General features: G+C 39.7%; 1 protein-coding gene across 2 annotated transcripts in view; it reads right to left on the bottom strand.

Annotated features, from left to right (window-relative positions):
- The window catches only part of BANP (BTG3 associated nuclear protein), a 154,693-nt gene that overhangs the window by 47,069 nt on the left and 82,265 nt on the right, over nucleotides 1-25,359 (bottom strand). For both annotated transcript variants that reach the window (XM_075715834.1, XM_075715836.1), the window contains 2 exons: nucleotides 24,539-24,601; nucleotides 22,410-22,454 (listed from right to left, as the gene is read on the bottom strand). In XM_075715834.1, the coding sequence (XP_075571949.1) occupies nucleotides 22,410-22,454; nucleotides 24,539-24,601 (108 nt within the window). The remainder of the gene's footprint in view (nucleotides 1-22,409; nucleotides 22,455-24,538; nucleotides 24,602-25,359) is intronic.

Below are 25,359 nucleotides of genomic sequence, written 5' to 3'. Positions count from 1 at the left end.
ATTGGCTGGAACTCTACTGCTCCTTACAAAAACTCCTAACAAAATACTTCTTTACAGTGGTCTAATTCTGTAAGTGTTACAACTCAGAAGTTCCTCAGGTTTCTCAAAGTGCTCATGCGTTCATGATAAAAATAGCCTGGAAAAAACCATTTAAACAGGGGAAAAAAAGGAAGAAAAGGTTTTGCACGTTTTTCTCATCAGGTTGGATTCTAGTTTTCTATTAAAGTTATTCCAAGAAAGAAATGATTCACACTTCCCAAGTTTAAATGCCGAGAAATTTATGGTATCTTCCATCCTCACCCTGCCTGCTCCAATGAGCCTGCAAGCAATGGGAATTAAAAGCCACAGCAATGACAAGAACGTGAAACCAATGCTTCCCAGCCTCTCTGGGAGAACACATCGGATACTTGTGACCGCAAACTTGCCTTTGTTTACTCTGTTGTGAAATACTTCATATTCTGATCAGTTCTGTGGTTGAAAAAGGCTTAATGAATAAAATCTGCTTTAGAGATAATACACGGGCTGTTGTGAAGACAATTCCCTGTAAACATTGATACACAAACACTACCATAAAGATGTAAAAGATAAAGGTTGTCTGAACTTACTCTAAGAACAATCTCATAGTATTAATCGACACAAAACAAGTGAAAACATTTATCAACAGATCTCTCTCTTCAGAAGGAAGAAATGAAGCTGCAAGGACTCAAGGATCATCATTTTCTCCTGCTGATGAGATACAGACAGGCAGCACTCAAAGGGAAAGGTGACAAGATAACACAGGTTGCTCTGTACAGCTGGAAGAGTTTATTTCTCCTAAATTAAAAGATCAGCTCAAGAGGAAAAATCTAAGGAGCTGGAATGATCTGGCTTCGTGTGGTGGTTTTGCGCTCTCGGTGCTGACACACTTGCTGGACCATGGCTTCACTGTGCCTTTCTTTCCAACTGGCTGCGTACAGGCAGAAAAAGTGTTTGACAACACCTTGCCCAGACTCCAGGCCAGGGAAGCTCAGCTGTTAAAAGTCCCTAACATCACGCCCCCCTTCCAAGTCAGAACTTAGAAACACATTAAAAAATGTAAAGACCAACATTAACATAACATGAAATATTTACAGTCAACCTTGTGGTTAAGTTATTTATTGTTCAGCTAGGAAAATGCTTTCTGTGCCAGCGCTTGAACCTCCTGGGCTCGCTCGAAGTACTGGTGCTGCTAAGGTAACGGGGCTTGCTCGCCGGTTCCTTGCCTTGGCATTCACGGTCCATTCCTGTAGCCCCTGCCTCTTGGAAATGGTTTCTGGCAAAGTCACCTTCTTTCCTTCTGGAATTTGTGCATCTATCTTCTGCTACTGTATACTGTGCCTCTCTGGGTCGACTCTCGCACACAACCACAGGACAACTCATCAGACGTCCCTGCTCCTTGTAACTGTTCTTTCCCATCGCATGGGACACCACATGGTGTCATTTTCGTAAGACAAAACCCCAAAACATTATTAATACGTTAGTCTCGTGAGATCTTTCAGTCCAAGCCTTTCAGACATCACTTTCCATGCAGCATAGGGATTCTTGTTTTCATTCTTCTGTTGGACAAAACGTCAAAAGGTGATACTCAGCGCTTCGCTGCTGCTATTCTGCAGTTTGACAGTATCCAGTACAGATTGGTTTGCGAAGGTTTTAACGGATCTGAGGCTACCGTAACTTTTGAATTAAAATAAATAAAGAGAGACCAAAGAGTCATAGTGTATCTTTTTAAACCCTTGTTTTAAACAACACTATGAAAACCCTAGTTTGCTACCTTAAGCAAAACCTCCTCTAGTCATTACAAGGCCCACTGAATTCACACACTGATGCTGGGATACGCTGCCTCGAGCCTCCTGCTGTAACAGCTTTCACTATTTTCTGCAAGATCCCATCCTCTGTGGTAGCTCTGGCAACTGCAGGCCACATTGTGTCTGAATCTGGAGAGGCTTTGTTTGTGTATAGTTGGTTTTGATCAGGTTGACATGTACTAAATTTAAGTCTGGTCTTTGTTCCACTGAGCTTTTGGCAAAAGCTCTAGAAACAATGTCTGCAAACATAAAATGTCTAACAGTTTTGTATTTCATTGGCTAATCGTATATCTGCAGTCAAAAGAGCAATCTTTATATTCTAGTGGGATATCACCCATTTGCTCTATTTGGCAATACCAGTTAGTGGCTGACGGTCAGCTGGCCTCTGAGACGAATCATGAAAACTTTTCACATAGCTGTATTAAAGCCAAAACCTCCTCCTCTTTTTGACTGTACCAGTGCATAATTATTTTTTAGCAACTACACATACCAGTTCCTGAGCTTCGGTTCTGATTACACAGAGGTAAAAGAAGCGTACAAAGTCAGAAAGCTGAAGTGATTTCGGTCATGTCACAGTCCTGGGGCTTCCTGTGTTGTGGGCTGGTTGGTGGTTTGGTTTGTGTTGGGTTTTGTGGTGGTGGTGGTGGGGTGGATTTACAGTCAAGTCCATAAGTCATCCTTACCCATCAGCATTCTTAGGCCGCCGATTCGGACAATTTCTCACAGAGGAATCTCTTCTGCATCTCTTCCCAGTCTATCTAGGCAGCACAGTAGCAACAGCTACAGCTTTAACGTGACCCTTCTGCAGAGTCTTGTGTTTCTCCGAATGTCTTACTGACGTTACACGGCGCTGACACTCTAGATTGAGATTTCTTTCTCGTCTCTTTTGTTGAACTTTAAACTCAGCTATACTGCCTCTTCTGAAACCCACTATTCCAGACACCCAAATGCAGCTCCCCTCCTCCCACACTTCTAGCCCTGGCTCCGTCCAACCCAACCCAAGCCGCACGCTGAGAAACCACGGAAGCGCAGCGCTCCTTCGCTGCTCCTCCCTGCCCTCGCTCTTCGTTCTGCCCCCGGGCTCACCCCACCTCCAGGCGTTGCCCTCTCCTCTTCTGCTCCCAATCCTGCCCCGGTGCACGAACCGACCCACAACCCGACCCTCTTAGCTTCAAGCCACACGCCATCCTCTGCCTGCCCCATGGGGCCCTTTCCGGCACACAAGCTCCACTGACCAGCGTCAGACTAACTCCAGCACATTATTTATCGCCTTTCCTCCCAGCTGAGTACATATCCAAATATAGTGACAGTGCTGCTGAGACTCAGAAGAGATTTTTCTAGCGTCTGAATACAGACGAGACTGCTGCAATGACCATGCATCCAGTCAATAAATACTTCTGGCAGGCCAAATTGTCCCCCTGGGCTGTCTATTGGCCATCACTGCTCTGCGCTATCAAAACCACGCTGTAATTTTCAGCAGAGCATCTCTAGTGTTGAGCTGAACTCAAATGATAATCTGAGAAAACCGCCTCTTTCAAAATGCAAATAAAAATATAATTATGCTTTTTATGGGCTGTTGTTATGACCCTCCTGTCCTCATGAGGAGGCAGAGCTGCTTGATGAAACAAAATAAAATATTTAATACATGTATTTCTGCTGGACTCCAGCTCTATGATCCACATGGTTTGTGGCTGCAGATGTCTCCTGTAGTGTTTTGTATTCTTCCTTATGCCCACAGCAGCAGAGCCGTATCCATAGTTTTTACCACAAACTGAGTGGCTTGCTTTGATGGACAAATTCTAATGCTTTAAAAAGCATTTGCTTCTGAAGCTCTTCCATCAGATTGCTGTCACAATCTGATCTCTTCTCACAGAAACAATTAAAAAAATCCTTCAAAATTGAAAAATATGGTTGTTGAGACTTTGACTAGTCTCAAGGTTTTCTACGATTTCAGGCACTGTTAGCACCCTCTCCCTTAGAAGGTAAAAATGCATCTCTCCCCTGTGTTTCAGATCTTACCGGAATGCAGCACTGTTCCAATTTCTTCGATCCAATTTCACAGTTACCTTCCTCTGACAGAGTTGAAAGGAAATTGTTAACTGGCTCAAGTGTGTCAAAACCAGCTATTACTGTCCAACCGTATTCCTTTTTGCTGTCCTCAGTCCACTCCTGTTTAAACTTTCCTGTGCACCTGGCAAATTTCAACTCCGACGCGTGTTTTACAGCCTCCGTTCTCCCACTGAAGAAATCTTCTATTTTCTTTGTATGCCTTGTACCGCACGGAATTCAGCAATCGCATGAGATTTTTGAAAGACTGCACGTGTGCATTTGTGTTGGTTTTTCTCTAATTATACATCCTGTTCCAAATTGGCTATGCAAAATAACAACATAACCTTCACAACCCGCTACACGTTATTTTTGTCTCAAAACCTCAGCTTTTAAAGGAGCTGTCCCTAACACTGCACCTTGCCGCCGAGAGCATGACGACCTGGCACAATTAAGATTTTTCCTGAAATAAGTGTTTTAGAGCTCTCGCGTCGCTACCAAGAAAGGCTGTGGAGGAAGGATTGACTATATAAGATATGTATCATTAACATTGACAGGACTGATTTATAATGAAAAAGATGATATTGATGAGGAAAGCAGTCTCAAGCAACTCAACTGAAATGACACCGACACAGGAATATCAAACCACCATGCAGAAAACGAGAAGAGAAAAAAAAAAAAAGTGGCACTCCCTTGTATTTTCTGATCTCAATTAGCACTCGCACTCAAATGTGATTTTTACATGAAGTCATAATTTGAGATCACATTTATGGTGTTGTGCCAGAACCTTTGTGCTCCCGCCCGCGCTGGGATAAAAGAGCTGGAAGCCGGACAGCGATCGAGCTGCTGAAGTTTTACCTGGCAGTCACCACGGATCCCAAGGGACCGAGTTGCCCAAATCACTCTGAATTTGAGAAAGGCTGTTAGGTCTTTGAAACCGGTTATACAGAAGTGGCACGAGCGTACTTCAAAGGCTCTAGCACAGCCTATTCATGAAGTTACAGCAAAAAGCACAACCAAGCAAGAATGTCAGGACAGCCAGGAGCCAGGAAGGCAGCCTTTGATGGGGCTATGAGAACAGGGGAAACCAAAGCACAGCCAAAATAAGAAGATTCTTAAGGAGCCAAACTTTTCCTGGAGCAACTAAAGAAAAAAGATGCCAAAGACTATCCTGAGGGAGAAACAAGCCCCTGATTAGACATATGGATGACTATTGTAAATAAAATGTAGGAGAGTAGCAAAAGTCTACTCTTTGACCCAAAAAGAGCAGCTTAAAAAGGCTTCAAAGAACAGGACAAAAATTAATTTTTTATTCCAGCTAATTCTTAAGATAGTGCTACATAATCCTGAGAACAGAAGATCCATTCCTGTTTTTCCACAGGAAAAAAAACCCTCCAGAATCAAAATAATTCTAAAGCAACTTTAAATTTACAGCTCACATAGAATACAATATTCTAGTACTGGACAAGTCTGTGCAAAAACTGTGCAAGTCAAAGAGCTGGCTTCTGTCAAGCCCGTACTCTCAAAACAAAGGTTCCCTGCTACCTATCAACACTGATTCCAAAAGATAAAAATAAGGCCTGCGCTTTTTTGAAGGGGATGCATCTAATCCGACCTCATTTAAAAAGGCATCTGGGTCCTCCAGTTCATTGAGGTCCCTGTTCAACTCGTATTTTTGAGGTTACAGTGGAACATTATAGCTTAAAAGACGCGTTACATCTCTTCCACAGTTTAAAACAGAGATTTTAGAAGGAATGTTGCCTAGCGTCCACCAACATAAACGAAGATGAAGGCAATAACTAACACTGAAAAGTCTCAGTAACTCCATGCTGGCCATGTCTAGCATCACAAGCAGCCCATCGATGCTGCAAACTTCTACATGGCAACGAACTTCTTTGCTATCCAGACAACCCAGGTGCAATTCATATAACCGAATTCTCTTATACCCATATAGATATTTTTAAGTGTTACATATTTCCTACGTATTTTCTAATGGAGGAAGCACAATTTTCTTTGCTCAGCAATAAGGGCTGGTCTCTATGACGCATTCACACTTGAGGTGAGAGTTTCGTAGCAATGCTTAGGAAGCACAGTTTATGTCTTTGCAAAAATATCCCAGCCAGAACCATCTATCTTGCTGAGGAATGTGACTGTCTCGGGATGCTCCAGAACACCACCCCGCTGTTAACCTTGCCCTATAGCTCTTTTTTTATTATTAGATTGTAAAACTTTGTTCACCAAAACAAAATATTTTTGTTCAACAGTAGATTTCCTTTACAGCGTATACAGTCTTTCTGAGAAAGCACACAGCTACCAAATGATGCCTTTAAACTGTTCTTTTAATTCCTCCCAGCATCTATTGGTCAGAGAAAATAATTTTAAGTTTGTTTGTATTTTGTAACTACTGCGCTGGCTATGACACCATCATTCCCCGACAGTATTTCAATAACAAGCTTCACCGAGAGAGCCATGTGGGAACTGTTCCTCCACATTTTTTCCTTTTTAAAGCAGCTGTTCTTAAGACAATTCTCCTCTTCGCTACAGACTTAAATCCCTGCACTGTCCGTAACAATTAGGGATATGAAGGAAAACCATAATTCTCAAGTCATTTTCTCTAAGAATGCATCGCAAAGTCAATGCCACAGCACCACGCTGAGCACGGGCACAACTCAGAAGTCACCGCTGCTGTCTTCTGAGGTTTTTTTTTTTAATTCAACTTCCACAGCACCTGCACCAGAGCTCCGCAGGCTACACGCTTGAGAAAACCTGCACCGGTACCTATTCTTAATTTCGCAGGAACAAGGACCGCGTAGGTTAACTTAACACAGACAACTCTTTTTAGGCACGAGCTCTCGCTGCTTCGCTAGCCTGGCACGAATCGTAAGATGCCATCAGCAGCAGACAGCGTCACCTGGACCATAAAACTTCTGGACCATAAAGCTAAATGCATCACAGCCTCGCAGGAGGCAGCTGTCCTTACTAGCACTGCGCAAGTTCATACTCTTTAATAAGATTATTTGAAAGCCGACTGGATTTTTTTACTATTTTTTAACACTGCAAACAATTTTTACTTTTATTCTGCCCCTCACAAAAACATTTCATTTTGACATATTTTGGCTTGAATACCGCAAAATGAAGTATTTTGTGTGTATGTTTTTACTCCCATATTTCCCTACTTTTACCGCTTATTACATTGCAATTTTTCCTCCCGGAACCAAATACAGAACGAACTTTCCAAATCAGGAAAGAGGAAGTCTGGGGATTTTTTAGCTTTTGATTTTTGCACTGAGCTGGGTTGAAAAAAAGCAAAGATTTCAATTTCATTCAAACACTTTGCACCAATTTCTGCTTTAATAATTACAGTAAAAATGCAAACAGATGACAAGTCAATTTATCATTTTAATAAAACGTTGTGCTTGAAATGGAAAACGCAATTCTCAACAAATTCAACATTTGGAATTAATATGACATTTGTATGAATTCAGAAAAAATTCAAAATAAATGTCAGTTCTTGTACTGACATCAAGGTCTGACTAATAAAAACCAAACCAATTAACCACAATGGCTGAAGTCTGCGACTTTTAAGTTCTTTTCTTGATCATTAGTATTTGCAAATGCTCGGAATAAGAGCTGCTGGATGCCATGTGCCATTACAGAACTGGAGCTGGGGAAAACCACCAACTTGTCAGTTGTGTTTTCCCGGTCGAAGCAAAACAGATTTAAGGAGACACTATTCACTTTCAGGGGATAATTTGAATAGCACTGATTGTCTTTATGAACTATACTTCCTTTTTCTACAATTATGCACTGGTCCACGGTTAAAAGGATGTGAGCTTTTCATTACAGGAAATCCTGAAGAGGAAAAAACTATAGATTCACCTGCAAATTTCAATTACTTAAGGAGAGAAATAATGAGGGAAGGTCAAAAATCTCACTCGGACAGTACTGACAAAGTCTGAGAAGTAGGACTGCACTGTTGTAATTTTACAATTTATATAGATTTTTAGATAGAGGCTGAAAGAAAAAGCTTAGTATTTCAGGCAGGAGAAAAATTATAAAACAAACAATAAATCCTTCTGAAACAATCTGGCTGAGTCTGATGTAATGGAACAGGAAATAAGATTATGTTAAGAACACGGAATGTCAGTACTTTGCTCTGGAAGACACCGGCTTCCAACAGGCCACAGAAGTCATCGGCCTTGACCACAGCTGCCAACGCGCTGCCATCGCTGTCGGGTCGCTGCGGCGTGACCGCGCACGGAGGAGTGCTACAGGAAACGACAGACTTGATGCGCTCGTGCTGCCGCTGCTGGCGACCAGATCAAGAGCAGTAAAATTGTCCATCCGGTCAACTGTTTTGCAACATTCTAGGAATTCTTTTATCCCTCTGACTGTCAGCTTTGCTGCAAGCTTTCATCAGAGCTTTCCAGAAAATCAAGTGATACGGAATTACTGTACGGTGAGAAGGACGTTTAAAATTTAGTGATATTTAACTGTGGCTTCTAGCAGTGTTGCAAGCTATTAAATGTGTTGTGTCACTATTAAAAAAAAACGATACAGTCATAGAAAAAGAGGGCCCAATTCCAAATTCAGATGTTCTGACTCTGTAAGGGCATCGTTCCTTTTTCATTAACCGAGTCGGTCTTGGTCTACACTATCATCAGTGAGACAAAATTCTATTCTTCTACAGGTTAGTGACACATTTTAAAAAAAAAAAAAAAAAAAAAATCAAGTTTGACAGCAGTCTCCAAATATATTCCACTTTCCTCCCATAATAATGAAAAATACACTATTCAATGTATGGAGAAACTAAAGTATGTGTATCTTCAATAAAATAACTCCAGAAAGTCACAGATATGGGTAAGCCAAGACTTGTATTCTTCAAAGCAAGTGATCTAAATTGAATTTTCCCAAAGGAAAGCAGCATTTCTGATGAAGATATTTGCAACTGATGTACCTATTAAATGCTCTTACGTAATGTTATTTTCTAAAAGAACAGAAGAAAGTGCCGGCTGAACAGTTTTATCTACCCATTTCTAGATCAATCATTCAGAATCCTGGACTTCCTCAACTACTAGTTATCTATTCCAGATAACGTACATGGACTCAAATGAGAATCATCTTAATTTGGAAAGTCTCCATGGAAGAAGGAGCATCTGTTCCTCGTGTTTGGGACTTTTAAGCATATACTTACATAAATGGACATGCAATACACTCATGAAACTATTGAGTGATTTTTTGTTGTTGTTAACAATCAGTGTTGAACTAAACGGACTCCAAATAATGGTAAAACTGTTAGCATCACTTGGAAAAGACTTAGGCCAGTAACAAATGTTTTTGACAGTTCCATTCCCATTACGCAAGTCTAAGTCATATTTTGTTTAATTCAGAACAGATGATTCACTGATCACTCCTTTCTTCAGGTTTCAGATAGCATCTCTCTGACATACCACCATCGACAATGAAAAATACACACCAAAAAGTAAAATCATTTGGTATTTTACCATACACCGTTGAAGATCAGCATCCTGTCTCTGGTAGCGCACAGATAACATGCAGAACAGTCATTCCTTTCGGAGACTGGCCATCTGGGCTCACACGGAAATGCAACCCGTTAGCACGTGGCTGTGTGAGACAAAGCGTCAACATCACAGGCAAAAATGTGATCTTCACTATTGACTTCTGGCATACCTCTGTACGCAACACTGGCACACGTTCCCTCTTCTATAGGCTTACAAGCCATTTCCACCATCTGACAAGGTCTTTTTTATGTACTGACCTGTTACAAAACAAACTTATCTTGAAGGAAAACCCGATCCCACCAAAGCCAACAACAAACATCCCTGTGCCACCATTGAAACAATCTCACTCACTTCTGAGAGCACGGTCTCTGGTTCGGTCTTTCTTACAGCTTTCCCCTCTCTACACGGACACCTCCTTCGTTCATACGTACAGCACAGCAGATGTCCTACACCTTGAACTGCACGCTATCGTCTGCCTGCTGTTATTTATGCAAAATGCTGCAATACCTGCCTTCTGCTAGAAGAAAAACTCAAACCCTACAAATCTCACACCACAGTTCTGGAATTTAATAGTACTGATCAGTATTTTTTTTCATTGCTAGCTGTCACATCTGCTTATTTACTGGCACCACGGACATTTTGCCTCTGAATTTGACGCATCACAGCAACTTCTGCAGCCCTCAGCGGCTTTACCAGTGAAACCCACGGACTGGCGTTGTTTTGGAGTCAGCGCTGTAGTGCCAGCTCAGAAGCAACGCAGAGCGAGTCTTGGAAACCGTAGGCAAACTAAGCGTAAGATGGGCTGGATTTGCAGACAGTTCTTCTTCTGTGGCACTGCAGGGGGACTGAGATACCTCATGTTCAGCGTCATTAGGAGCTACCTATAACAAAACAGTTAACTAGAAAAATCACACTAACATGATAAATAACTTGATTCTAACACTTCCTCCTGGTGAACTCTGTAACACTTCTGCTGTTTAACACAAATATTTAGCAACATTCCAGAAGCATGGAATGACATCTTTCAGGAATAAAAACAGTTGTAAAAAAATGAAGCAATTTATAAACCAGATTCATTCATAGCTCAAGCCTGGTTGGAGCCCAGAGTTTCTATCAAAGAAAAAGAATATCTGCGTGTAAAGCAGTACTGCTTTTTGCTTCCAGACCAGTCAGGAACTGATAACTCTAGCTGAATAATTGATGGAGCCAGTATACAACAATTAATCCCAGCAGACTGGATCAAATAAAATGAAGCAAGTTTATAATTTAAAGTCCTTATTCCACACAGAAGAATTTGGTTCACAGAACGCTAAAGAAATGGCTAAGGCAAGTTACAGTGGATGATTTTCCAAACATACTTTCCAAATGTTACTCACAGTAATACAGAGATGTACTTTGAATAAAGTGAATATATCTCAGCTAAGTAAAATAGCATCTGAGATCAGAACTGAAAACTCTGCTGTTGACACAGGATTTCAATGTCTAAAATAAGCAACAAAGTGGCCATCCTGTAGTCTTTTTAATGTATGCGCTTGAAATAGTAACACACACTAACTACTGAAAAATACACTGAACTACATGGCATCCTATATGCTTTTTTTTCAAGTTGGCATACAAATCACAAAATTATGCTCTTTGATCATCCTTCTTCAATTTATTAGATATTCACTCAGCTAGTTTGAAATATTTTAAGGATTCTGGAAAACTGGACTGAAAAAAATATATGTGAACTACAGAAAGGATTAAATACCTGAACAACAGGCATAAAAGTCAATCAACTGGTCAAATCTCACAATGTTTAACATTATCTTGTTAAAACCCTGAAAACCCTGTATAAATCACACAGGTTTTCTTCAAAAAAGATAAGCTCATTCTTCATTTGCAATCGAGCCACTGTGGTTTACTTTTTAAAAGGGACAGCTTTTGTGACGAAACTTGGCAAAAAGCAATTGTTTTAATGAACAGGAGGCAAAAAAGGGGAGCCGCTTCCCACCTCCACATACTTAAATTAGTCACAAAAGATTTCCGAAGTCCTGACCACCGTTTGTGAAATACCACAAAATCCCATTGATCATTTAACCTAGGCAGACAATATGGAAATCTGGAAACAGATTTAAGTCATCAAGATTTACCGCTGCACTTAACATAGTGGAAAGATTAATTATGTCAACAGCCTGAACTCTATACTTGCCATTTAGTAACCTGACAACACATACGCATGCACACACTTATTTTGTTTTTCATCAGGATGAAACAAGATCTCTCCACGTTGAACAGCTAAGCAATCATCAGGGTCTGCCAGCAGCAAGCAAGGAGTTGGTATCCAGCCAAGGATATTAGCATTAGAATGTATCCAGTATCAGCCCATCATGGGCACTGACAGTCCACTTGTACCAACCATTCCCACACTCCTTCTTGGGTTGGAATTGGGAATGTGGGACAGTGCTTGGGGAACACGCACATGATGCTGGAGGCACCCCTGATATTTAAAATAACTGAGCACGGAACTCTTGGAGCATACAAAGTGGAACAGCGATGGGATAAGGGCAAATCTGCAGCATAAAGACAGGGTTCATATCACATGATGAGAAAAATCATAAATGAAGAGCACTAAAAAAATAAACAAAACAAAAAAGAAATGATTTCTCTAGATTAGCACGGCAAGATAGCTTTGTGATGACTGCTATTCTACAAGCAGAGATTTTTATTACCAAAATCTCTAATAAGAGACAGCTTAGACCTATGCCTTCTATGAAGGTGGAGAAAATTATTTTTCCTTATATTTAAAAGATTATCACTTCATATCTCATCTCTTCTTATTAAGTTTACAGCAATATTAAAACAAGATTTGGATGAATAAAGAACATAATATACTGCAAAATAGAGAACATATTCTTTGGAGCATTATAAATGCTCCTGTCTGCTTGAATGGAATTTTAATGGAACAACCCACCCTCTTAGGAGAAAAATAAAAAAAAGATGACAGAAAATATTATCCTTTTCCAAAACCTTCATTAAACAGCCTTGCTTTACAAACACCACAGATCGCTCTGTGGACTCCGTCGCTCAGAGACTGTATCAAAGAAAGTACCTATAAGAGATTAACAAATCACCTTTACTGATTCTTTCCACCAGTCAGAACATTTTTACAAACGGAAACAAGTAACTCTGGGGGGGAAAAAATTCCTAATACATATCAGTATTAAAATAATGGCCGATTTTAACATACCTCTGTACATTTCACTACTTTTGATCAGCAAGCCAAAGAAAAACAACCACATTTGTGATGAGAGAAAGGTAACGGTGCAAGGCTCCGCAGGTCATTTAGAGAGATTGTATTGGGAACTGGGACTTCTGAACAGAAGACAAAAATAGTTGCGTGACATAATGTCTAAATCTTGAGAAGCGCTAGGGAAAAACTCTTGTGTTTAAAACACAGACATTAAATTATGTGCTTACAGCCAAGTATCTGCTGGAATTTACTGTTTGCTCCCAAAACAAATCTTTACCTGCGTCACTGAAATGAAGCATGAAAGCAGGGTCAAATTTGAATCCTCTGTTATTAATGGGAAGCTATTTCTTTATTGTTACACTTTGCCAAAAGCTGAAGTGACCAAAAAAATGCCATAAATATGAGATTTTGCTGCCGGAGACTTTGTTTACTTTGCCTTCAGCAGAGATTTTCTTTTTTTTTTAAGCATGTGAAGGGGGGGTGGGGGGGGGGTGTCCCAAATTAGAACAGACAAAAAAACCACAAGACAAAACACTGTGTGGCTGTTGATGTATGGTAATTAATGATAATTAGTAGGTGGGGAAAAATTCTTAAACAAGTTGACTTGAAAAGGCAACTGCAAACTTTCTTACATGTTATCTCTTAGGCATTACACTAAGATCCTGGATGAGACAAAGCATTATCGTAATAAAATTAAAGGCATCACAATTACAGCTGCCCACAAGACAAGATCGAGGACTTCACATAAAAAAGCAGAGCAAATGCCAGCAAATAACAATCACGAAGTGGCTGATGAGGAGTTCAAAAGGAAGCGGAGCATTTCTCAAGCAGCGGTATGGACTGACGATCTTGTCCTTTCACCAAATGGTAAACCAGGAATGGCTCAGACCAGTGCTACCAACCCGACGAGCGCTGGGGAGCTTAGTGGAGGCAGAGCAGAGGGCAGATGTGCCCACGACTTCCTAAACTCACATTTTAAACCCGGTGCTGGACTGCAGATTAACAACAATTAATGACCTTTGATAGACTATAACATATAAATAACTACATGCCAAACCTTAAGTACACTAAAACGACTTAATATTTGCTTTATCTCCAAAGTAGCAATTCCTTTCTTCCATTCCTGATAAACTCAGTTCAGCCTGTTTGTTTCTTCCTTGTTTCCTTCCTTTCCCACATGCAAAAGCTGTTTGGACACATTTATCTGAAAAGCACCATAAAGTACACTTTCCACCCCCTGTTACATTTACATGAAAACCTCCCCACACATCGGATCAGTTCATTTGTGCGTTAAGGGCACAAATGCGTAATAGTTGCTGCTTGTGCCATCCCACACTTACACAAAGACGTGGCCTTTTATTTCATCATCATACAAAGGCTGCCTTAAAGTTGAGAAAATAAAATGCAAAAATATTTGCTAATTTTGCAGACAGTCTTTTAATCAGTCCCTACTCAAGGCTGATTAAAAGAAACCCAGTTAACTCAGCATTCAGAATCAGCAACCGGCCACTGAAAGATTCTTTTCAATAGCTGGAGATAGCACAAAGAAAGTAAATTCATCTAAGCTTTTTTTTTTTTTTCTTAGCAGCATGGCATTTAGATAGCTAATTTTAGTTAAGTATTGAAAAGGCTGGGAAATGGTGCTGCTACTACTTGACACAAGCAAACTAAACCCCCTAAAAAGCAGAGTTGTACATTTTCTGCACACACCAGGGCAAGGACTCATTTTGTCTTGTCTGTTCTTCCACTGACTTCACGTAAACTTAAATAACATATGGGAAAAGAGGCAGAGGCTCTGAGAGTCCCTGCTAAGCACTCTGAAAACGGAGAAATATTTATCCATCGTGATGAATGAAATAATGTCGAATTTCTAGAGGACTAAACTACTTCAAGGGAGTGCCAATGCATACCTGCTACATCTTGGAACAGAAAATGTAGTAATAAACATGTGTTAGAGTGGAAAACGTTGGAAGTACTGATGGCAGTCAGGTGTAACCATTACTACACTTGAGAATGGGCCATGCTGCTGGAAAAAAGTTTTTCCTCTTGACCCAGTTCAGGATACCGCTCTCGGTGAAGTATCAGACAGGGACATAGCTGGTTTCTCCATAAAATAAAGCAGTATCTTCTGGCACAAAATAGCGCAGAAAGAAAACTAAAGGCAGCCAGTTTGTAAATGAGACTTCTGACCCAGTAACGTCCGCAGGGATGTGATACCGCTGACTCTCTGGTACAAAAGATTTTTTTACTGCCTTCCCAGCAGCGTGCACCATAAATGAGTAAGAAGATGGAGCCAGCACAATGGAAAGAAAAACAGCTTAAATCTCAACAAGGTGAGGGAGAAGACTTGTATGAATAGCAGCAACTAGGTATCCTTTCTGGCACACTCCTCAATTTGCCAGGGTCATCCCACCCCTTTTAAGCAGATCTTAGTTTAAGAAAAGTTACAGTATATCTTTAAGCAACAGAAAAAAGTGACCAAAATTACTGGGTGTGCTCAGGTTAATGCAGTGAAACTCTCAACAAAATAAAAAAAAAATTTTAAAAGACTCCCACCTTTTTTCTTTACTTTAAATCTAAAAAGAATAAACCCCCCCCCCATTAATCACTTATTAAGTAACAGAAGATTAAAAAATGTGCTAGCAAAATATTCAGGTTTTCCATTCTCTAAAGAAAACAAAGAAAATATTTTATACATTTTGAAATTTAAAACCATAAGAATAAAAATTGAAGCTACTTTCCAATCATGGTGGCTTTCAATATCTGCTACAGCTTTCTGTACTGATTAGTGAACTTGGTCATCAAATAACTCATTCCTGAAATTTTACATAATTAACAGGGAGAGAAGTACAATTAGACACAAAGAACCAGAACACATTCTCATCGTTATAAAAAAGTGCATTCGCTTTCAGGCTCTCCTAGACAGCTGAAAGGCAGAAGAATCCCCCAACTCAGTGGCACAGACATGGGGAAAAAAAAAAAACAAATGGTCCTGTCACCATAACTGCATTGGAATTTAAGTCTTAACGAAACAATACAGAATCCCTGAATTTGCAACATAGGTGTGTTTCAAAGATGTTAACTCCTTTATAGAGCAAGGCCTGCTGACTTTCAATAAGCTTCTGAATCACTCATCATTTTCCCTCAAAAGTGGATAAATGATGTTATGTAGTAAAAACCATAAAGCATTTTCAATTAAATATCAGAATTAGTTTTGCATTCTGGAACTACAGAGAATGTCTTTTCCCACCAGTCTCTCTTAAGGAGCAGTTGTTCTGTGGTTTTTTTCCTATTTTGTTATGTTTTGTTGACTGCCATTGAAGGATTTTCCCCCAAGCACTGTCTCCTCATGTTGGGGTAGAAGAATTCTGTTGTTCTGTCATCAAATATATAGCCTGGAGTAAACGGCACAGATTTCAGGAATCTTACACAGAGCGATGACAAGGACCGCTGGAGATCAGTTGCTATCCCACTGGACAGCGTCTTACCCTGCTTTACAATTACAAAGTAGGTGCAAACCTTCCACAAACCCATTTTAAATTCTGCAGTTAAACTACACCTAACATAGTTTATCAGAGCTACTTTTTTAGTTACCCACACTTAACAACACAAGTATGTTACTGCTTTTCTTATAATAATTTTTCTAGCGGTATTTTGTACGTTACTGATCACCTAAGTAGTAGGGGTTTGTCCCCAAGCTTTTTTTTTTTTAATCCATATACATTTGTAAGTTTTAATACACTTTACTGCTTTAAAATTAAATTTCTCGATTTTAATTTGCTAAAATACTACTCTGTTTAACAAACTAAGTTTGCAGAACCAAAAAGTATGGTGAGTGGTTTTGATGATCTACTTTGAGGAACAAAGTGGAGAACACCTCTTCTATGGAATGCCAAATTAAGGAGTGTATGTGCACAAAGGACTATCTTCGAGGGGAAAAAAAAGGAAAAATCTTGTAATTAAAATGCTCACACAAGTATTTTGAACAACCTTACTTTATCCATAAATACACTGTGCTTCTACATGAAATCTGCATAACGCACATTTGTTTCAAAACTGTTCTCTTCATTTTAGCTCCTAAAAGTAGAGCAGACCTGCAAGACTTTAGTACAACCTATTATTGAAGAAGTTTCAGTTAGAAATCATCATTTTTTTTTTTTTTTCAAAACCATACGAGCAGCTTTTAAATTCCAGCTGTACTATATTGGGGTTTCAATTTTGTTGTTTTTATCCTAACAATCCTGTTTGTTTCTCCGCGCATATTATTCAAAGCAGATGTGCTGAAACAAGAAAAAGCCTTTTCAATCTACTACAGCAGCTGGCGCAGAAGTTAAGGTCTTCTTCCTTGCTCTCGTTTGCACACAAGCACACACACGTGCACACACAGACCCTATGTCAGCAACGCATGCAGAAAGACTCACGCTGTGAATGTGTCTCTGTCCCCACGGTACGACAGTTTACAAGGCTGATGTCGGAGCAGCACATTTCTTGCACTTCAAATTTCCTCCTCATTTCTTCAAGCTTTCGCCGAGAAAGTAACTGACAATCATCTTAATACTACTGCCCTCTACTGCTTAAACATTAGGGTCAAGAAAAATGCTCCTACATTGTATTAATTCTTGACTGAAGAACCTGAATAAAGAATTTTATTATTTTTAAATCTAGAACTTTTTAATTAGATGCATTCTATGACAATTAAGAACTGTGGAAGATGGTTCTTTCCTCTGTTTTGGATAATTTATTATTATTATTGTTATTGAAGTTGTTAATATTACTAGAAACTGCAGTATCTATTCCAAAGGCTTAGTAAAGGCAATTAAAATGCATATTCAGAAAATATATTAAACGTTTTTTTTCCCAATAAAATGGCATCTGCAAAATGCATATTAGTGAGCAGAAGCTGAGTTATCATGTCAACACATTTTTGTTTGTATAACTGAAAATCATGCTTGAGTTATGGATTCAATTGGACCTTAAAAAAAAATGTGGTGCCCTCTCTGAAAAGCAAGGTGTGAATATCTCAATAATGATCAGGAGGTAAACGGAGATACAAAAACTAGATGCTACAAGAGTTGGTTTAAGACTGTCCCATAGGTTTGTAAATAATTTCCTCCACAAACCAACCTACTTTCATCTCAGTTTGATCCAGTCACAAATAACATTCACTGGATATTAGGTGGAATGACTAGAATAGGGGTTTTTTTCCCCCCCGAACATTTGGAAGCATTTCTCCCCTTTTCCATTCCACTAAGATTTAACAGCTTGCCCCCCACTCCAGACTACAGCAGCGCGGAGCAGTAGGACAGATGTTTCAAACCTAGGTGATGAGGTCATATCTCCTCCCGAGCTGTATTACGGGGCGTACGATGTGTATTGAAAGCAGATCTGAACGAGCCATCGGATTCATGCTCCTCCTGAGGACGTTAAAGACAAACTCTCACTGATCTGTTTCTCACACACGTCTATATTCTAACCTTTCAGGCCCAACGGCAGCTAGCTGCTACTTCGCAGCACTGAAGTCTGCCGTATTTTCTCCATCGCTACGGCAGTTTTCCAAGAATATCCTTTCTGATCACGGATTCGCATTCTCTCGTACGATCATTACACACACGAGGATGCTCTTCTGGAGCTCAACTGGAGAGCTACCTCCACAGCCCCGTATCTGAACTCTCCCAGACCCCAGAGCTGCCATAAAGCCCAGAGCAGCAAGGGCAGAGTACAAGTTCAGAAAAAGATAGCGCAATCGCTGCTCCGTACAAATACCTCATGGAGCAGCAGAAAAATGTGTTATTAATGTGATCCCCGCTCTCTCTGCATAAATGTAACTCAGCAGTTATGGATGGGTCTCACCACACCACTTCGATTATAAACTTATCTGGAAGACATTGTGTGTCTACAGCGATATAAGATGCCAAGTTTCTTTCTGAAAAATGTAATGTAGCAGAAGCAATTCTGCATGTTCCGTTCATATGCACACAGTAAGACGACGGGTACTAAAAAAGCAATTCACACTGGCTGGCTTTTTTCTGCTAGACCTATCGTACATACTGTTTGTTCTGGATTCTCCTGCTTCTTCTAACTTACCTACAGATACTGATACTAAGTGAACGAAAAGCTGCTAACTCTTATTAATTTTTTGTTCATAGAGCAGAACAAATTGTCCGCTCTCCAGGAATATGTATAATCGTATTTTAGATTTTAAAGTGCATTAACTTTTTAATTTAAGAACTAAAGCTATTAGTTGAAGACCATTTGCCTGGTGTCATTTTAATTAATTTCAAAATTGGGGAAACGCTAGCTGTGAGGATGTACAAAATGGAATGTCTAAAATGCAGAATCAAGGAACGTCAAACTACTGAAACCGTCCTGTTCTGCCTCTTCATACCCCACGCGTATTTCTGAACGCTGTCAGCACGTCTGGTGCAGGACACACACGGAACACCCTCCTGGGATGCAGAACACTGAAGCTCAATGGAAGAAAGGAATAGAGTTAGGGAGAAAGGAGGGAAGGGAAGCAGAGGAAAGAAAGAGACAAATTAAAAAACTTCTGGTAATTCGTAAGTATAAAATGCGAAGTCCAAAAAATTCCCACTGGTCCACAGCTTCAAGTGTTAGTTAATATGACATCTAATTATTTTTGCAGTTTGGTATTTTTATTAAATGTGCACTGAAATATGAAACTTTCAGCTAACAGAACACATGTGTAGGTAGACAGCGTTCTTTTTGGCATGATTTCCTTAGTTCCATGAACAATGATGCCAGAAAAACAAAATCTAAATTCAGTGCAACTACCAGGACAGACAGCTGGGGGGGTGGGGAGGATGGAAGTTAAAATCAACAACTGGCAGCATTCAGCAAAGCAGCTAGTATTTACTACTAGTATTGCAAAGCTTAAAACCTGTCTATCACCTTGGAAATTTTACTGATAATATTTCACAGTAGAATTATGCCATGTTTTGCTTTAGTTCGTATGAAGCTAACAACTTCAGGCTTTGCAGTCCCAGCTTCTTGTAAACCTTTTCCTTGTGATTCTGAGCGAAAGCCTGCGTCAGGCAGCAGTACTAAACCTCACCTGAGCAGAGAGAATGCCCAACATCTGTTAAGCGTGCAATAATATGTGGAAAACAGCAGCATGAGATGAATTTCCAAAGGGAATATGTAGTAGCCAAGCTAAGATCTAGTACCATTAGTAGGTATATATCAGTCAGCTAAGAATGTCCCATAACTGAAGTCTCGGAAGCGCTACATCATTCACTTTCCTTATTATCGATATTCTTCAGCGTCCCTCGGCAGCATGCGTTAAGAGTTCAAAACACGGGAGAAAAAGCCACTCTCCTGAAAAGTAACGGACAGGTGGGAAAGCTACAGCGGTCTCTTTGATCACAGGCCGCGTACAGACGATCGCGAGCTACTGGCTTGTTATGGCTTACGTTACTACTGAACCGTATCACATGGCAGGTTTTTGTGCTCTTATCCCGCTGCAAGTGCCAAGGAAAATGTATCAGTTTCAACTTCCATTCTCAAACCACAGTTTAGTTTAACTCATTTTCCTTTGCAGTTTTTATGAGCTAATAGCTCAAAAAATGGTCGCTTAACGCAGATCAGCTGATGAGCAGAAGCCGGTCGAGCCACAGAGCTCCCCTCTACCCCTCGCATAACCCACAGGCAGAGCTGTTGCAAGGAATCATGTGAGTGCTACTCATCCGCCTCGGTGCAAAACAGGCCCACACGCCTCAAACTGCTGATGCAGGCTTCAGTATCTAATGCAGAACGGAGATAAAAATCCCCTCGATACTTGCTTGCTCCTATTTTTTTGGTCCACTGGAAAATAGTTAAGCAGCAAATACTTTTCGAAGAGCTCAAGGGTTCCTGTGAATTTGCACAGATGGCAGCTGAAGCGTCACAACGCCTGGCTGTTGAGTCTCAAGAGACAGCAGCTACTCTTTTGCACCAAAATGCAGCTGAGTGCACGAAGAAAACCACCCCAGCATTTCACCCTTCGTTTTCAGGAAAGTTTAAAAGCAGGGCCCAGAGTACAGCTAGTTAAAAAACCAAAAACTAGATGCTGAACTGATTTCCTACATATACAGGTACAGCCACAACCACTCAGACAGAACCGAGATGATCCCAATGAAAATGTGATATGCTCTGTAATAGTACAGACACTGTTATAGAGACAAGCTGATGGTGATTGCAACAAAACAAAAAACCAAAAATCGCTTAAATCACACTTCCCTATCTTGTGAGTGCTCTCACACACTTGAACACGTATCACGCACCCCTATGTACGCACGGACACGTGTATACACGCATTTACAGGCACATACTTTTAGAACACCGTAGCCTTATTCTGCACGTGCTAATGCAAGTGCTCAGATCATCAGCAAGACTCCACTTACGGGCAGAGTTTGGAAGTTTTTGGCTGAATGCTGCTGCTGTTTGGAAGAACTCACCTCCCCCCTGCCTAACATAAGGGGTTTCAGGAAAATACGGTCATCCAAGCACCTCCCTTAAAAGCAGCATGGGCTCGCAACAACATTTTAAACTACATATTTTGGTTCTATTTAAGAAAGAGAGATGCAATTTGTGGACTACTTATTATGAATAGCTATTTCAAGGGGAAAAATAATGGTACTAGGCTAGAATTAAAAAAAAAAAAGCAACTTGATCTACATGCCACTCGGAGAGACGTAACACCCCCCAGTATTAGTCTTTCAAGAAAGTGTAATTTGGACAGCAGTATTTCACAAAGAAGGGAAAAAAGAACAGTAAGCACTAAAACAAAGGTTCTGACATGTCTCTAAAAAATCACCTTTCCTAGTCTCACTTCTGCAAAAGTACTGCCAATTAAAGTCTCAGTAAAGAACACCTGAAGTGGGTTTTTTTAATTTTTATTTTTTAAATACAAGTTAGATTGCTTCCCCACACAAATACTCTATATGGTCAAGAGTTCAGAGTACTGGTAGATTCTCAAGGCCTTTGAGTTCAAGAACCTTCATGATCTGAGCCTTTTCAATTCAGGGCAGTATTCAAGTTCTAGCCATATGTCTCAGAACTTATTAATATTCAACAGGAACAAATAAAATTCATAACACATTTATTCAAGTGGCCTGGCTAGAAAGCTTCTTACAGGAATATTTTTGTGCTGTGGATATTTTAATATAGCTCAACATTTAGTAAATTGTGTCCGAGATCAAATGTCAGCAATTTTGCTGACACCTGACATGGAAATTCTGCTAATTTAATCACTTATTGACTCATCACTCAAAGTAAAAGCTTTTTCTTCTTACCTCATGTATGCATAAGCACCTAATAAAGCCATCTTATCAAAAAGAACAAAAGCAGATGTGAAAGATCTGTTTCTCCCAAGACAGCCATATAATGAAAAAATAGCTGCTTAAACCTCAGCAATAAATGTTCTTAGGTTTCCATAGACTGTGGTCCACATCTGGCCATAGTGGCAGTTGATAACAGAGAAAAGAACATACAGTACACAACATAATCAATCCAGTTAGTAAATGTGAGAGTGGAGAGGCCAAAGACAAAAAGGTATAAACCGCAGGGATAAAGTATCTTGCAGGAGTAATGAAATAAGCTCGGTCAAATACTTGGAGTTCACAGACAAAATACTTAGCTGACGTTTTATCATTTGCGAGTTGTTTATTTAAACAGAAAGACCAGAACAGATTTTGCTCTTTAAAACAGCCACTAATAATGTGAGATCCTTCCAACTGCAACATTAAAGACCAAAGTAAAACACTGTTTAAGACTCAGTTCTGTTCCTACCTGCCCATCTTGACCCACATGAACTTGATGTATCTGCAGGTTTCCCTGTAAAATAAGAACATTGACAATAAACACAACTTTGGAATTTAAAAAGTTGCTCTGTCCTGAAAAAGGCCTGTTTCTCGTCTCGTTGTTAAACAACTTCAATATTAAGGAAATGTATTAATTTAGGAAATTCTGCTGAGGGTTATTTTGGCAATCCAGCTACAATTCAATGGTCAGCACTTTAACCACCGAGGATAAACAGATTAAAAAGCAAGGAGGTTTTTCAGCACCAGCATGTTTTGCTTTTGGAAAGTAACTGTATAATGTGCAGTATTTTTATGCAAAGTTTGTATGGCTTTTGAGTTAAGATTTTTGTTTTTCCTTATTTATCTAAAACTGCAAATTTAAGTCAAACCCTTACTAAACTAGAATTAGCAGTATAACGCTTTTATATGTATGGAGCACTATTTACTATTTGTTGTTATAAAGTTCCTGCCTGTGCTAACAAATTTTTTTATTTTATCAAAATTTGATACCAAAGACCAACATAGTTCTATTACAGGAATTACATCTATTACAAAAATTTCTCAATAATGTAAAGTATTTTAAAGGACACTGGAGCTACAAAGTCTAAAAAGGAAAGCAGTATCTTTACAAAATTAAGTTTTTATTCATATGCTCAGAGATGTCTTCTCAAAAGTAGACTTAGATTAAGAAAAAAAACAGCTTCCCAAACAGAGACTTGCAGTGAAATAGCACATTTCTTTCAGGAAGAAATACCAATTCTTTGATTTGCATGCTTTCTGCATTTTCTCTTACTGGCAGCACTTCCTCTTATTTGAAGCTGTGTACATTGTAATAAATTTAAAACCAGATGTTTTCATCCGTCACGGACAAATGCAGTCCTTAAAAGTCTTACATACGGGAACATCGGATGAAGCCAATGGACACCGGCGTGGGCTTGAACCTCAGGATCAATTACAACTAATATCTGTTGAATCGTAATTTTTTCAGTGGCTCCTTACCCAAGAACTGCTTCAGCTTTACTGTAGCACATGATGCATTCCTTTAGACCCAGAACATTTTGATCTTTTGTTATTTCTCTCTAGGTCTGACAAGTTCTTCAAAAGGAGACTGCCTTGAACTATAATATTTATATAATATTTACAATAATATTTATTCTGCAATAGCTCCCTGTGTTAACAGTATTCCTTTGCACCAAAAGTGGTTTTAGGAGATGTCATTTAGGGTACTTTGGAAACAGATTAAACTAACCCACAAGCAGATATGCTTAACATTGAGTAAAAAAACTCTACAGGGAAATCATACAGATTAAAATTGTAGTCTGCATTTCTGTTTAACCTTATTTTGCTCTTGCTTCTTCATGTAAACAAACGAAGTGCACAGGAAATCTAACAGCAGTCTTAGCAGTTAGGAGTCTCTATACATTCTTAAATAACCAACAATAACACTCTCACTCGGGTAAAGTCAGCTGGCTTTAATGGCTGTTCTGCCCGAGTTGGGGGAAAAAAGTCAAAATTGGAGGGTTCAGTACTGGATTTACCCATTTTCATTCTACTGTACTATTTTTATGGAAAAAAATTATGAAGTGCAAGCACTGCAGTGCCAGATTACTTGATCAGTAATGAAGGTAAGTTCCCTTCATTCAGCAATATATCTTTACTAGACGGCATCTGACGGTTTCTCCAACTCCTGTTCAACAGTTCCCCCAATTAAAGACACTGAGTATTCCGAACACATTTAGTTCATAAACCTAACTAAAAGAATTTCATTTCTCAATGGCAGTGCAAGCACCTAAGCTGGTTTCCTGTAATACTCCAAGTACTAAATTTCCAACAGAGACCCTCAGCCATATGCAGCAATCATTAGTGTAACGTGCACATGGAGCTGTCTTGGTTGGTCAAGGGAAGGAGGAAAAAGAAAAAAACAAAACACAGACAGAAATATCATATTGCATTTACTGTCATGAAGCACATTTCATCCCGGCTCCACCACCCGCTCTCACTTCTACGCGCAGTGCTCTCTGCAGTGTACTGTAGCAGATCTCAGAGGTACGGTTTTAGAATCAGGGCCCGAAGCTCCTGCCAACATCTGCTCCACGGGCACCCAAATGTTTGGCTCACCTCACTGTCCTGCGTGATTTGGACTTGCTCGCCTTGAGGAACCTGGGCTATGTGGAGATGTCCCTGTGGGATCCGCAACAAAAGAAAACACCAAGGAGCATCAGAAGAAAATCAAAACTAGAGGAAGAAGCTATTACCTTGGATTCAATACAGCTTTATGTATGGAAGCACAACGCTTATTCAATGAAAACCATTAAAGATAGCTTTAAAAAATAAAGTGCATCCATTATTTCCCCATCTTTTTATGCAAAGTGTAAGCAGAGTGACTTTGAAGAAAGAATGCTTCATTTTCACATGAGGAAAGAAAACAGGCATAATAATAAATAACATTTATGTAGTGCATTTCTCTATAGACAAAGTAGCTGCATTTTTGACTGATACACAAAGCATGGGACTAACTTGCTTTGGTAGATTAGCGTCGTGCCTGAAACATTAATCCCATTTAAAGACCTTAGAAACTTAGTTCTTAAAACAGATACACCAAGAGTAACTACTCACTAACACTGAGGTTTTAAAAGGTATCTGTAAGTATCCGTACACCTTTGTACGTTCACATAGCTATGGTGAAGTATAGTACCATGCTAAAGACCCTCTCTCGAGCTTCGACAAATTGGCATGAAGTCTTTAAATTGAATGCAGTTACAGTGGTTTATGCTGGTGGAGAATCTGCCCTAAACAGTTTTAATAATGTTAATACTTTGTATTGCTGACCATACCCACCACTTCAGAATGGTACCAAGCCTACCATTTGATCAAAACACAGATAAGAGAGTGGACGGAATTCCTTGCGCATCCTGACTAGCCCAGCGAAGTCTTTGCTA

Source organism: Pelecanus crispus, chromosome 8, assembly GCF_030463565.1.
Source record: "Pelecanus crispus isolate bPelCri1 chromosome 8, bPelCri1.pri, whole genome shotgun sequence".
Taxonomy (NCBI): Eukaryota; Metazoa; Chordata; class Aves; order Pelecaniformes; family Pelecanidae; genus Pelecanus; species Pelecanus crispus.
This window is presented reverse-complemented; position numbering and strand designations above follow the sequence as displayed.